The following is a 12830-nucleotide window of genomic DNA, read 5'->3' as shown; positions in this document are numbered from 1 at the left end:
TTAAAAAAAAAAAAAAGAAACTTTGTACCCTTTGACCAACAAGTCCACCTTTCCTTTCTCCCTGCTCCCCCAGCCTCTGGTAACCGGTATTCTACTCTCTACTTCTATGAGTTCAACTTTCTAAGATTTTAAAAAACCACTGTAGGAATTCAAAGTGTTGCTTCTTCTCAGCCCCTTTATGCCCCTATGACAGTGAATCTATGTCTATTACAGGGGAAACTGGAATTGGAAAGTCAACGCTGATTGACACATTGTTTAATACTAACTTGAAAGATAACAAATCCTCACATTTTTACTCAAATGTTGGACTTCAAATTCAGACATATGAGCTTCAGGAAAGCAATGTTCAGTTGAAATTGACTGTTGTGGAGACAGTGGGATATGGTGATCAAATAGACAAAGAAGCCAGGTTAGTGTTTTCTTATTTAAATTAAAAAAGGTTTTCTTATTTCAAAGAATTCAACTTCTTTTGCCATAGACTAATTTGTGTAAGTAATACCCTTTCGTCCAGATTTTATTATTTTCCTAAGTAATGTTCTTTTCTTACAAGATTAATACTTTTGTATATAATTGATTTTCTTACAAGATTTTTATTTAACCAGTTATAGCAAAAAATTTTAAATACAGCTTCTATTAGTTTTAGCTTATTTCCTTATTTCTTTATTTGACTTTATTTGTACACATTTTCTGTAGAGGTTGTACTAATTTATATTCCCACCAACAATGTTTAAGGGTTCCCATTTCTCTGTATCCTTGCCAAATTATATTATTTATTTATTATTATTATTATTTTTCGAGACAGTTTTTCATTCCATCACCCAGGCTGGAGTGCAGTGGCACAAGCTCAGCTCACTGCAGCTTCGACCTCCCAGGCTCAAGTGGTCCTTCCACCTCAGCCTCTTGAGTAACTGGGACTACAGGCACATGCCACCATGCCTGGTTAATTTCAAAAATTGTTTGTATAGATGGGGTCTTGCTATGTTGCCCAGGCTGGTGTCAAACTCCTGGCCTCAAGTGATCCTCCTACCTTGGCCTTCCAAAGTGCTGGGATTACAGACATGAGCCATTCTACTTGGCCTGTTATTTTTTATCTTTTTTCTTTGAGACAGAGTCTTGCTCTGTAGCCCAGGCTAGAGTGCAGTGACGCAATCTCGGCTCACTGCAAGCTCAGTCTCCTGGGTCCTCACCATTCTCCTGCCTCAGCCTCCCAAGTATCTGGGACTACAGGCGCCCGCCACCAGGCCTGGATAATTTTTGTATTTTTAGCAGAGATGAGGGTTCACCATGTTAGCCAGGATGGTCTTGAACTCCAAACCTCATGATCCACCTGCCTCGGCCTCCCAAAGTGCTGGGATTATAGGCGTGGGCCTCCGTGCCCAGCCATTTTTTATCTTTTTAACAATAGCCATTCTGACTGAGGTAAGATGATATCTCATTGTGATTTTACTTTGTATTTTGGTGTTCTGAAAAATGTCTATTCATGTCCTTTGCCCACTTTTTTAACGGGATTATTTGTTCTTCTTGTTGCTGTTTAGTTGCTTGCATTCTTTTTATATTCTGGATACTAGTCCCCTGTCGGATGCCCCCAGCTTTCCTCTATGTTTACATTTTACATAATCATAGAGTAAAGCATGAACCTAATTATTGGTTTGGAATTAATATCTTTGTATGGACATGTTATGAACTTTTTTTTTATCACTATAGCAAACTGCTTACATACATGTTAACTGTTCATTAAGTCGTCAAAAAGCAGGCTTTAGATTTTATAAGTCTGTTATGTTAAATGTATAAATTATTTTTTTAGCTACCAACCAATAGTTGACTACATAGATGCCCAATTTGAGGCCTATCTTCAAGAAGAACTGAAGATTAAACGTTCCTTGTTTGAGTACCATGATTCTCGCATCCACGTGTGTCTTTACTTCATTTCACCTACAGGACATTCCCTGAAGTCTCTTGATCTATTAACAATGAAGAACCTTGACAGTAAGGTATGTTTGGTAAATCCACCAAGCTTTCTTTTCTTTTTCTTTCTTTCTTTCTTTTTTTTTTGTATTTGAGACAGGGTCTTGCTTTGTCACTCAGGCTAGAGTGCAGTGGTGTCATCATAGCTCACTGCAGCCTCAACCTCCTGGACTCAAGCAATCTTCCCACCTTAGCCATCCGAGTAACTGGGACTACAGGAATGTGCTACCAAGATCAGCTAATTTTTGTATTTTTTGTAGAGACAGGGTTTCACTATGTTGCTCAGGCTGAACTTGAACTTCTGGCTTAAGTGATCTACCCACCTCACCCTCCCAGAGTGTTGGGATTACAGGCGTGAGCCATTGTTCCTGGTCCCAACCTTTCACGATGTAATATTAATTTCGAGATAATAACACATCTTGAAGGCACGTGCATGCAAGTGTAGTTACCTATCTTTAGGTGATTTCATCATTATGCAAACATCATAGAGTGTACCTACACATGCCTAGATGATCTAGCCTACTACACACCTAGACGATAGTCTTTGATGGTATGGCTTACTGCTCCTAGGCTACAAACCTGGACAGCATGATACTGTACGGAATACTGTAGAATTATAACACAATGGTAAGTATCTGTGTATCTATTTTATTTCATTTTATTTTGAGACGGAGTCTTACTGTCTCCAAGGCTGGAGTGCAGTGGCATGATCTCGGCTCACTGTAACCTCCGCCTCCTGAGTTCAAGTGATTCTCCGGCCTCAGCCTCCCAAGTAGCTGGGACTACAGGCCTGATAGGCCTGTGCCGCCACACCCGGCTAATTTTTTTTTTTTTGATGGAGTTTCATTCTTGTCACCCAGGCTGGAGTGCAATGGTGTGATCTGGGCTCACTGCAACCTCCACCTCCTGGGTTCAAGCGATTCTCCTGCCTCAGCCTCCCAAGTAGCTGAGATTACAGGCATGCGCCACCATGCCCGGCTAATTTTGCATTTTTAGTAGAGACGGGGTTCTCCATGTTGGTTAAGCTGGTCTCAAACTCCCGACCTCAGGTGATCCACCCACCTCAGCCTCTCAAAATGCTGGGATTACAGGCGTGAGCCACTGCGCCCAGCCTAATTTTTGTATCTTTAATAGAGACGGAGTCTTGCCATATTGGCCAGGCTGGTCTTGAACTCCTGACCTCAAGTGATCTGCCTGCCTCAGCCTCCCAAAGTGCGAACCACCATGCCTGGCCTTGTCTGTGTATCTAAACATAAAAAAAGTACAGTATTAGACAAATAATAGACACTGGGCCCTTTATAAGGGGGAAGGGTGGGAGGAGGTTGAGATTTGAAAAATTACCTATTGGGTACAGTGCTCACTATTTGGGTGATGGGCACACTAGAGGTCAAAACCTCACTAATATTCAATATATCTAAGTAACAAACCTGCATATATATCCCCTGAATCCAGAAATTAAATAAAGAGATCTATAAATAGCTGGGCACAGAGGCTCACGCCTGTAATCCCAGCACTTTGGGAGGCTGAGGTGGGCGGATCACCTGAGGTCCGGAGTTCAAGACCAGCCTGGCCAACATGACGAAACCCTGTCTCTACTAAATACAAAAAATTAGTTGGGTGTTGTAGCAGGGGCCTGTAATCCCAGCTACTCGGGAGGCTGAGGCAGCAGAATCGCTTGAACCAGGGAGGCAGAGATTGCAGTGAGCTGAGATTAAGCCACTGCACTCCAGCCTGGGTGACAGAGCAAGACTCAGTAAATAAATAAATAAATAAATAAATAAATAAATAAATACATGTATAAATAAATGAATAAATAATAAATAACAACAGCAACAACAAAAAGCAAAGGTATAGTATTATAATATTATGGGATCACCATCATATATGTGGCCCCTCATTTACTGAAATGCCATGACTGTACCTGTTATTTTATAATATATATATATCATAATTATTTTTTTCTGTTAATATTTAAAGCATTTGCATTAGAGTGTTAGGGCTGGGATAGCAAAATGCCATAGACTGGGTGGTTTAAACAATGAAAATGTATTTTCCCACAGTCTTAGAGGATAGAAGTCCAAGATCAATGTGTCAGAAGATGTGCTTTCTTCTGAAATCTCTGTCCTTGTCTGGCAGATGACCACCTTATCTCTGTGTTCTCACATGGTGTTTCTCCTGGTGTCTCCTGGGTGTACACATTTTATCTTTTTTTTTTTTTGGACGGAGTTTAGCTTTTATTGCCCAGGCTGGAGTATAGTGGCGTGATCTCAGCTCACTATAACCTCTGCCTCCTGGGTTCAAGCAGTTCTCCTATCTTAGCCTCCTGAGTAGTTGAATTACAGGTGCCCGCCACCACATCCAGTTAATTTTTTTTTTTTTTTTTAAAGACAGAATCTCACTCTGTCACCCAGGCTGGAGTGCAGTGGTGCCATTTCGGCTCACTGCAAGCTCCGCCTCCTGGGTTCACGCCATTGTCCTGCCTCAGCCTCCCAAGTAGCTGGGACTACAGGCGCCTGCCACCACACCTGGCTAGTTTTTTGTATTTTTAGTGGAGACAGGGTTTCACTGTGTTAGCCAGGATGGTCTCAATCTCCTGACCTCGTAAATCCGCCCGCCTAGGCCTCCCAAAGTGGTGGGATTACAGGTGTGAGCCACCGCACCTGGTCAATTTTTTGTATTTTTAGCAGAGATGGGTTTCACCATGTTGGCCAGGCTGGTCTTGAACTCCTGACCTCAGGTGATCTGCCCACCTCGGCCTCCCAAAGTGTTGGGATTACAGGCATAAGCCACTGTGCCCGGCCTCACATTTTATCTTCTTACAAGGGTGCCAGTCAGTTTGGATTGGGCCCACTGTAACAGTCTCACTTTTTTTTTTTTTTTTGCCCAGGCTGGAGTGCAATGGCATGATCTTGGCTCGCTGCAACCTCCATCTCCCAGGTTCAAGTGATTCTCCTGCCTCAGCCTCCTGAGTAGCTGGGATTACAGGCGTGTACCACCACACCCAGCTAATTTTTGTATTTTTAGTAGAGACGAGGTTTCACCATGTTGGCCAGGATGGTCTCAAACTCCTAATCTCAGGTGATCTGCCCACCTCGACCTCCCAAAGTGCTGGGATTACAGGAGTAAGCCATCATGCCCAACCCATTCTCACTTTTTAATCACCTCTTTGAAGGCTTTATCTCAGTTAAGGTCACATTCTGAGGTACTGGGGGTTAGGGCTTCAACATATAAATTTTTTGGTTGCTGGGGGAGACAATTCACATTCGATAGATTTCAACCTTGACTTACCTCCCAGATCATGGCCATTTGCCTATAGAGTAGCACCCTTGGGGGTAAGTTCCAAGATCCCCAGTAGATGCCTGAAAGCATGCATGGTACAGAGCTCAATATATACTATGCTTTTTTCTATGCATACATACCTATGGTAAAGTTTTATTTATAAATGAGATGCAGTTCTCTTTTATTATTAGTTACTATTGTTAGTTTCTTAGATGCAGACTGGAGTTAACAATAGTTACTAATAATAAAGGAGAACAATTATAACAATACACTGTACTAAAAGTTATGTGAATGTTGTCTGTGTCTCTCAAAATATCCTTTTTTTTTTTTCCCCAGAGACAGAGTTTTGCTCTTGTTGCCCAGACTGGAGTGCAGTGGCGCGATCTCAGCTCACTGCAACCTTTGCCTCTTGGGTTCAAGTGATTCTCCTGCCTCAGCCTCCTGAGTAGCTGGGATTACAGGCGCCCGCTACCACGCCCGGCTAGTTTTTTGTACTTTTTTTTTTTTTTTTTTTTGAGACGGAGTCTCGCTCTGTCGCCCAGGCTGGAGTGCAGTGGCCGGATCTCAGCTCACTGCAAGCTCCGCCTCCCGGGTTCACGCCATTCTCCGGCCTCAGCCTCCCGAGTAGCTGGGACTACAGGCGCCCGCCACCTCGCCCGGCTAGTTTTTTGTATTTCTTAATAGAGACGGGGTTTCACCGTGTTAGCCAGGATGGTTTCGATCTCCTGACCTCGTGATCCGCCCGTCTCGGCCTCCCAAAGTGCTGGGATTACAGGCTTGAGCCACCGCGCCCGGCCGTTTTTTGTACTTTTAGTAGAGATGAGGTTTCACCATGTTGGCCAGGCTGGTCTCAAACTCCTGACCTCAGGTGATCCACCTGCCTCGGCCTCCCAGAGTGCTGGGATTACAAGTGTGAGCCACCGTGCCTGGCCTCAGAATATCTTATTATACTGTGCTCATTCTTTTTATGACGATGTGAGATAATACAATGCCCACACGTTGAGATAAAATGAGGTGAACAGTGAGATAATTCATATCCAGGGTGAGATGGAGTGGGTCAACATAACTTTCCGTCACAGTATTTAGAATGGCATGCAATTTAAAACGTGTACATTGTGTATTTCTAGAATCTTTCATTTAATATTTTTGGACTGCTGTTGATTATGGGAAATTGTGGAAAGTGCAACTGGGCTGGGCTCTGTGGCTCATGCCTGTAATCTCAGCACTTTGGGAGGCAAAGGCAGGAGGATCACTTGAGCTCAGGAGTTCAAGACCAGCCTGAGCAATGTAGTGAGACCCCGTCTCTACAAAAAAATACAAAAATTAGCCAGGCATGGTGGTTTGCACCTGTGGGATCACTTGAGCCCAGGAGTTCGAGGCTGCTGTGAGCCAAGATCATGTCACTGCAATTCCAGCCTGGGCAATAGAGCAAGTCCCTGTTGAAAGAAAAGAGAGAGAGAGAGAGAGGAGAAAGAGAAAAGAAGGAAGGAAGGAAGGAAGGAAGAGGAAGGAAGGAAGGGAGAGAGGGAGGGAGGGAAGGAAGAAAAGGAAGGAAGGAAGGAAAAAAGAAGAAGGAAAGGAAAAGAAAGAAGAAAGAGAAACTGTGGAAAATGGGGGATGCCTGTATTTTTAAAATAAAATGTACTATATGATACTGTAAAATAATCCCACTGATGTTTGACTAGTACCACCGACAGTGTGAAACAGAAAGCTTTTGTGATCCTGGTTACAGATTGTATCAGAGGATTCACAATACAAGAGCCTGCAGGCAGCTGCTGCTTGTTATATAGAAACAGCTAAGAAAAGCATAATTCTTTCCAGCAAACACCTGGGACACACGAGGACTTTCTTTCAATAGGCTGCTTAAGCCCCATGGCTTCAGCAAAATCTCAAAATCAATATGAGACTCTGTTCATTTGATTAATTTTTCTAATTATTCAGCAGTTTTTTGTAGTTTAGTTTTATTATACAGAAAATCAGTCCATTGAATGTTTATGAAACCCAGAACGTGCAATGTTGTAGATTTACTTGTACAGAAGGAATTTTAATTTTTGTATATATAAAGGTCACAGGACTCGTCAGTGGAAGCAGCTTTTGAATATTTGCTTTGTCACTTGCTAGGTGTCTGTGACCTTGGAAAAAATGTCTAGCGCTTCCTGTGATTAAAAGCATGGGGTGGGCCAGGAGCCATGCCTCACGCCTGTAATTCCAACACTTTGGGAGGCCGAGGCGGGCAGATCACCTGAGGTCAGGAGTTTGAGAACAGCCTGACCAACATGGTGAAACCCCGTCTCTACTAAAAATACAAAATTAGCTGGGCGTGGTGACACATGCCTGAAATCCCAGCTACTTGGGAGGCTGAGGCAGGATAATTGCTTGAACCCGCAGGCAGAGGCTGCAGTGAGCCGGGATGGCGCCATTGCACTCCAACCTGGGCAACAAGAGTGAAACTCCATCTCAAAATAAAATTAAAAAAGAAAAAAAGCATGGGCAGTGGGTTCAAGCTACCTGCTTTCACAAACCTGACCCTATTACTTGCTCACTGTGTGGCTTTGGGAAAATTATGATGCCTCGATTTCTTTCTCTGTAATACTCATGCAACTGTTCCATAAGTCTAAAATTATTTTTCATAAAAAATTTAGAAGGGCCAGACATGGTGGCTCACCCCTGTAATCTCAGCACTTTGGGAGGCTGAAGAGGCAGAATTGCCTGAGCCTGGAAGTTCAAGACCAGCTTGAACAACATAGTGAGACCCTGTCTCTACAAAAAATACCAAAAAATAGCCAGGCATGGCAGCATGTGCCTGTAGTTCTAGCTACTCAGGAGGCTGAGGTGGGAGGATCGCTTCAGCCCGGGAGGTTGAGGCTACAGTGAGCCGTGATCATGCCACCGCATTGCAGACAGGGCACCTCTCTCTCGCAAAAAAAAAAAAAAAAAAAAAAAAGTTAAAAGTATATCCTCTTTTTTAAAAATAGAAGGCCAATATACATGTTGGCCTTCAGAAATTGTTATATTATCAGATTCTTTTCTGCACTCAGCCCTAACAAAACATGCTGTCTTCAACTTTATTTAGTTGAAGAAAGAAAAAGTTCTAAGTTGGGTTCCTTTTATCCGAGGAGTCTCAACTTTTGCTGTGTATTGTTCAAACTGAAAAGAGACTTTGTACTTAATCTCAGATGTCATTAAGTAGTTGAAATAAGTTAGATTTCTAGTTAAATTAAGAGCTGCTTCAAGTTTTTAATTAGTAGTACATTCAATAGTCAGGAATACACACTTTTGTTGTTGTTGTTGTTGAGACGGAGTTTCGCTCTTGTTGCCCAGGCTAGAGTGCAATGGCGCGATCTTGGCTCACTGCAACCTCTGCCTACTGGGTTCAAGTGATTCTCCTGCCTCAGCCTCCCGAGTAGCTGGGATTACAGACATGAGCCACCATGCCCAGCTAATTTTGTATTTTTAGTAGAGACGGAGTTTCTCCGTGTTGGTCAGGTTGGTCTTGAACTCCCGGCCCCAGGTGATCTGCCAGCCTTGGCCTCCCAAAGTGCTGGGATTACAGGCGTGAGCCACGACGCCCAGCCTGTCCATGGATTTTTTAAAAAAATGTGCTCTGAGCAATCTAAAACAAAAGCAGTCTGCCTAAAATTTATATTTATGTATTTCTACTATATTACAGATATTGATTTTATGGAGCTATAATTTAATAAGATATTTTAAAAGTGATAAAACATTTTATAATTTTGTATATTGTTATTTCCTAAAAAGTTTAGTTATTTAAGTGCAAATGCAAAAGACAGGAATGATCATATTGAAGCACTAGGAAAAAACTTTGTGGGTAAAAATTCAACCTCAAATATGCAAATATTTAACTTCCAATGTGGAAATAACGTCTTTTTACAAAAGAAAAATGAACATATTTGTTTGCAAGGTGTTCTTATACACACACACACACACACACACACACACACACACACACACACACGGCCTTTAGAATATGGTAACCAGGCCAGGTGTGGTGGCTCACACCTGTAATCCCAGTACTTTGGGAGGCTTAGGTGAGTGTATCACCTGAGGTCAGGAGTTCGAGACCAGCCTGGCCAACATGGTGAAACCCTGTCTCTACTAAAAATACAAAAATCGGTCAGGCGCAATGGTGGGCGCCTGTAATCCTAACTACTCAGGAGGCTGAGGCAGGAGACTTGATTGAACCCAGGAGGCGGAGGTTGCAGTGAGCCTAGATTGTACCATTGCACTCCAGCCTGGGTGACAGAGCAAGACTCCATCTCAAAAAAAAAAAAAAAAAAAGAATATGGTAACCAAAAATATCTATATTCTTTTTAGGTGGTCTTTGAAAAACAAAAGCAAATCTATCTGCAAACACATCTAGGTGGGGCAAGAGTGTGTGAAAATGGGACATTAATTAAGATTGATTGATGGAAAAAGTGATGTAAAAAGTAGAAAGACAAAATCCCTTCCACAATTTTGATGAAAGTTCTTTCAATTTGTCTTTTATCACTCAGCTTAATAAGAAATAAAATTGAAAATAAATTAAATAATTTACGTTGTCCTACTATTTACATTTTACTAACTCCATATGTGTAGAGGTGTAAGGGATTTTTAGAAGAGAAACAAGATTGAGACTTTTCAACCTGAATTTGGATAAAAGATGAATCTTCAAAAGTATTGATAATTTTGGAAAATAATTTTTAGGAAAGGCATGACAGCCAGTGATTATCTAGTTAGGCAATTTATTGCCAGGGATTGTGAAGCTTTACTATAAAAACTATAGGATGAACAATGACTCCTTGATGCTGAGATTTTGTTCGTCTTCTTTTTTAATAGGTGAACATTATACCACTGATTGCCAAAGCAGACACAATTTCTAAAAATGATTTACAGACGTTTAAGAGTAAGATAATGAGTGAATTGATTAGCAATGGCATCCAGATATATCAGCTCCCAGCAGATGAAGAAACTGCTGCTCAGGCAAACTCCTCAATTAATGTAAGTTTCAGTAACAATATCTGATAAAGAGGCTATAAATGAGTGTTTATCCAGAATCCAGTGTGAGAAGTTTAAAATTTTTTTTATTTTGAAAAGCTTCTGCTCAGAATTGATTCTTTGTAAGCAGATTTATTTAGATTTAATTGAAACACCGTGTTCCTCAAGGATACTGGCCTATAATTTTCTTCTTGGAAGTATATTTTCTTGCTTTGATATCAAGGGGAGGCTGCCTCATAAAATGACTCTGAAGGTGTTACTTCTTTTTTCTATTTTTTCAAAGAATTTGAGGTTGTTTTATATTGAAATTTCTTTGGAAGTTTGGTAGAATTTACTCATGAAGTAATCTGGTCCTAGGCTATATTTTGGAGTTTTGAAAAATTACTTCTTTAGTTTCTCTATTTGTTATTGGTCTCTTTAAGCTCTCTATTTATTCTCCATTCAGTCTTGGTAGGTTATATGTTTCTAGTCATTTCACCATTTCTTCCAAGTTGTCAAATTTGTTGCTGTACAATTGTTCATAATAGTCCCTTATAATTCTGTTTATTTCTGTAAGAAATAAACCTTTGTAATAAGTTGTAATGTCTTCTTTTTCATTTCTTATTTTATTAACATAGTCTCTCTTTTTGTTCTTAGTCGAGGTAAGGGCTTTGATTTTGATTTTTGTTTTCCCCAAATCAACTCTTAGCTTCATTGATTACTTTTTTTTTGTTGTTTTCTTTTTTGAGACAGAGTTTCACTCTGTTGCCCAGGCTGGAGTGCAGTGGCACAATCTCAACTCACTGTAACCTCCATCTCCTGGGTTCAAGTGATTCTCCTGCCTCAGCCTCCTGAGTAGCTGGATTTACAGGAGCGTGCCACCACGACTGGCTAATTTTTATGTTTTTAGTACAGACAGGGTTTCACCATGTTGGCCAGGCTGGTCTGCAATTCCTGGCCTCAGGAGATCTGCTGAGATTACAGGTGTGAGCCACCGTGCCTGGCCGATTAAAATTTTTTTTATTCTCTATTTCATTTATTTATGCTCTAATCTTTGTTATTTCTTTCCTTCTGCTAATTTTTTTTTTGGAGGGGTGTAAAGTTAGGTTGTTTATTTGAAATCTTTTTTTTTTTTTTTTTTTTGAGACAGAGTCTCCCTCTGTCGCTCAGGCTGGAGTGCAGTGGCGCAATCTCAGTTCACTGCAACCTCCGCCTACCAGGTTCAAGTGATTCTCCTCCCTCAGCCTCCCGACTAGCTGGGACTACAGGCGTGTGCCACCACACCCGGCTAATTTTTTTGTATTTGTAGTAGAGATGGTGTTTCACCATGTTAGCCAGGCTGGTCTCAAAATCCTGACCTTGGGCAATCTGCCTGCCTCGGCCTCCCAAAGTGCTGGGATTATAGGTGTGAGCCACCACAAAGGCGAGATCTTTTTTTAAAAAAGATACAGGTGTTTACTACTATAAACTTCCTTCATTTTTTTATTTTAGATTCAGAGGGTATAAGTGCATATTTGTCGAATAGATATATTGCATAATGGTGAGGTTTGGCTTCTAGTGTACCTATCCTGAAATAGTAAACATTGTACCCAACAGATCATTTTTTTTTTGAGACATGGTCTTGCTCTGTTGCCCCGGCTAGTGTGCAGTGGCGTGATCACATCTCACTACCAGTAGATAATTTTTGACCATCAGCCTCTTCCCAGTCTCTACCTTTTGGAGTCCCACTGTCTGTTGTTTCCATCTTTATGTCCTTGTGTACTTATTGTTTAGCTCCTGCTTATGAGAACAATGTGGTATTTGATTTTCTATTTCTGAGTGATTTCACTTAGAATAACAGCCCCCAGCTCCATCCATGTTACTGCACAGAGCAAGATTTCATTTTTTTTTTGCTTCATAGTATTCCAGGGTGTATATATACCACATTAAAAAAAATCCAGTCCACTGTTAATGGACATTTAGGTTAATTCCATGACTTTACTATTATGAGTAGGAATGTAATACACATTGAGTGAAAGTGACTTTTTAATATAATTATTTCTTTTCTTTCAGGTAGATGCCCAGTAGTATAATCACTGAGTTGAATGGTAGCACTATTTTTAGTGCTTTGAGAAATCTCTATATTGTTTTTCATAGAGGTTGTTACGGTCCCACCAACAGTGTATAAGTATTCATTATTCTCTGCATCCACACCAACATCTGTTGTGTTTGTAGTAAGAGCCATTCTATGTAAGACGATATCTTTTTTTTTTTTTTGAGACGGAGTTTTGCTCTTGTTGCCCAGGCTGGAGTGCAATGGCGGGATCTCGGCTCACCGCAACCTCCGCCTCCTAGATTCAAGCAATTCTCCTGCCTCAGCTTCCCAAGTAGCTGGGATTACAGGTATGCGCCACCAAGCCCAGCTAATTTTGTATTTTTAGTAGAGATGGGGTTTCTTCATGTAGGTCAGTCTGGTCTCGAACCCCTGACCTCAGGTGATCCACCCACCTCAGCCTCCCAAAGTGCTAGGATTACAGGTGTGACCCAGCACGCCTGGCCGTAAGATGATAATCTTATTGTGTGTGTGTGAGATTGTGTTTTTTTGAGATGGAGTCTCGCTCTGTCACTCAGGT

At 41.3% G+C, this 12830-nt stretch overlaps 1 protein-coding gene across 1 annotated transcript in view; it reads left to right on the top strand.

The window, feature by feature from the left end:
- Window positions 1-1970: 1970 nt before the first annotated feature.
- Window positions 1971-12830, top strand: part of SEPTIN14 (septin 14) — a 53680-nt gene continuing 42820 nt past the window's right edge. The window contains exons 1-2 of the mRNA XM_015133443.3: window positions 1971-1991; window positions 10081-10242. Coding sequence (XP_014988929.2) covers window positions 1971-1991; window positions 10081-10242 — 183 coding nt within the window. The remainder of the gene's footprint in view (window positions 1992-10080; window positions 10243-12830) is intronic.

This window comes from Macaca mulatta, chromosome 3 (assembly GCF_049350105.2).
Source record: "Macaca mulatta isolate MMU2019108-1 chromosome 3, T2T-MMU8v2.0, whole genome shotgun sequence".
NCBI classification, from domain to species: domain Eukaryota; kingdom Metazoa; phylum Chordata; class Mammalia; order Primates; family Cercopithecidae; genus Macaca; species Macaca mulatta.
Note: the sequence above shows the minus strand (reverse complement) of the source record. Positions and strands in the feature narration are given on the sequence as shown.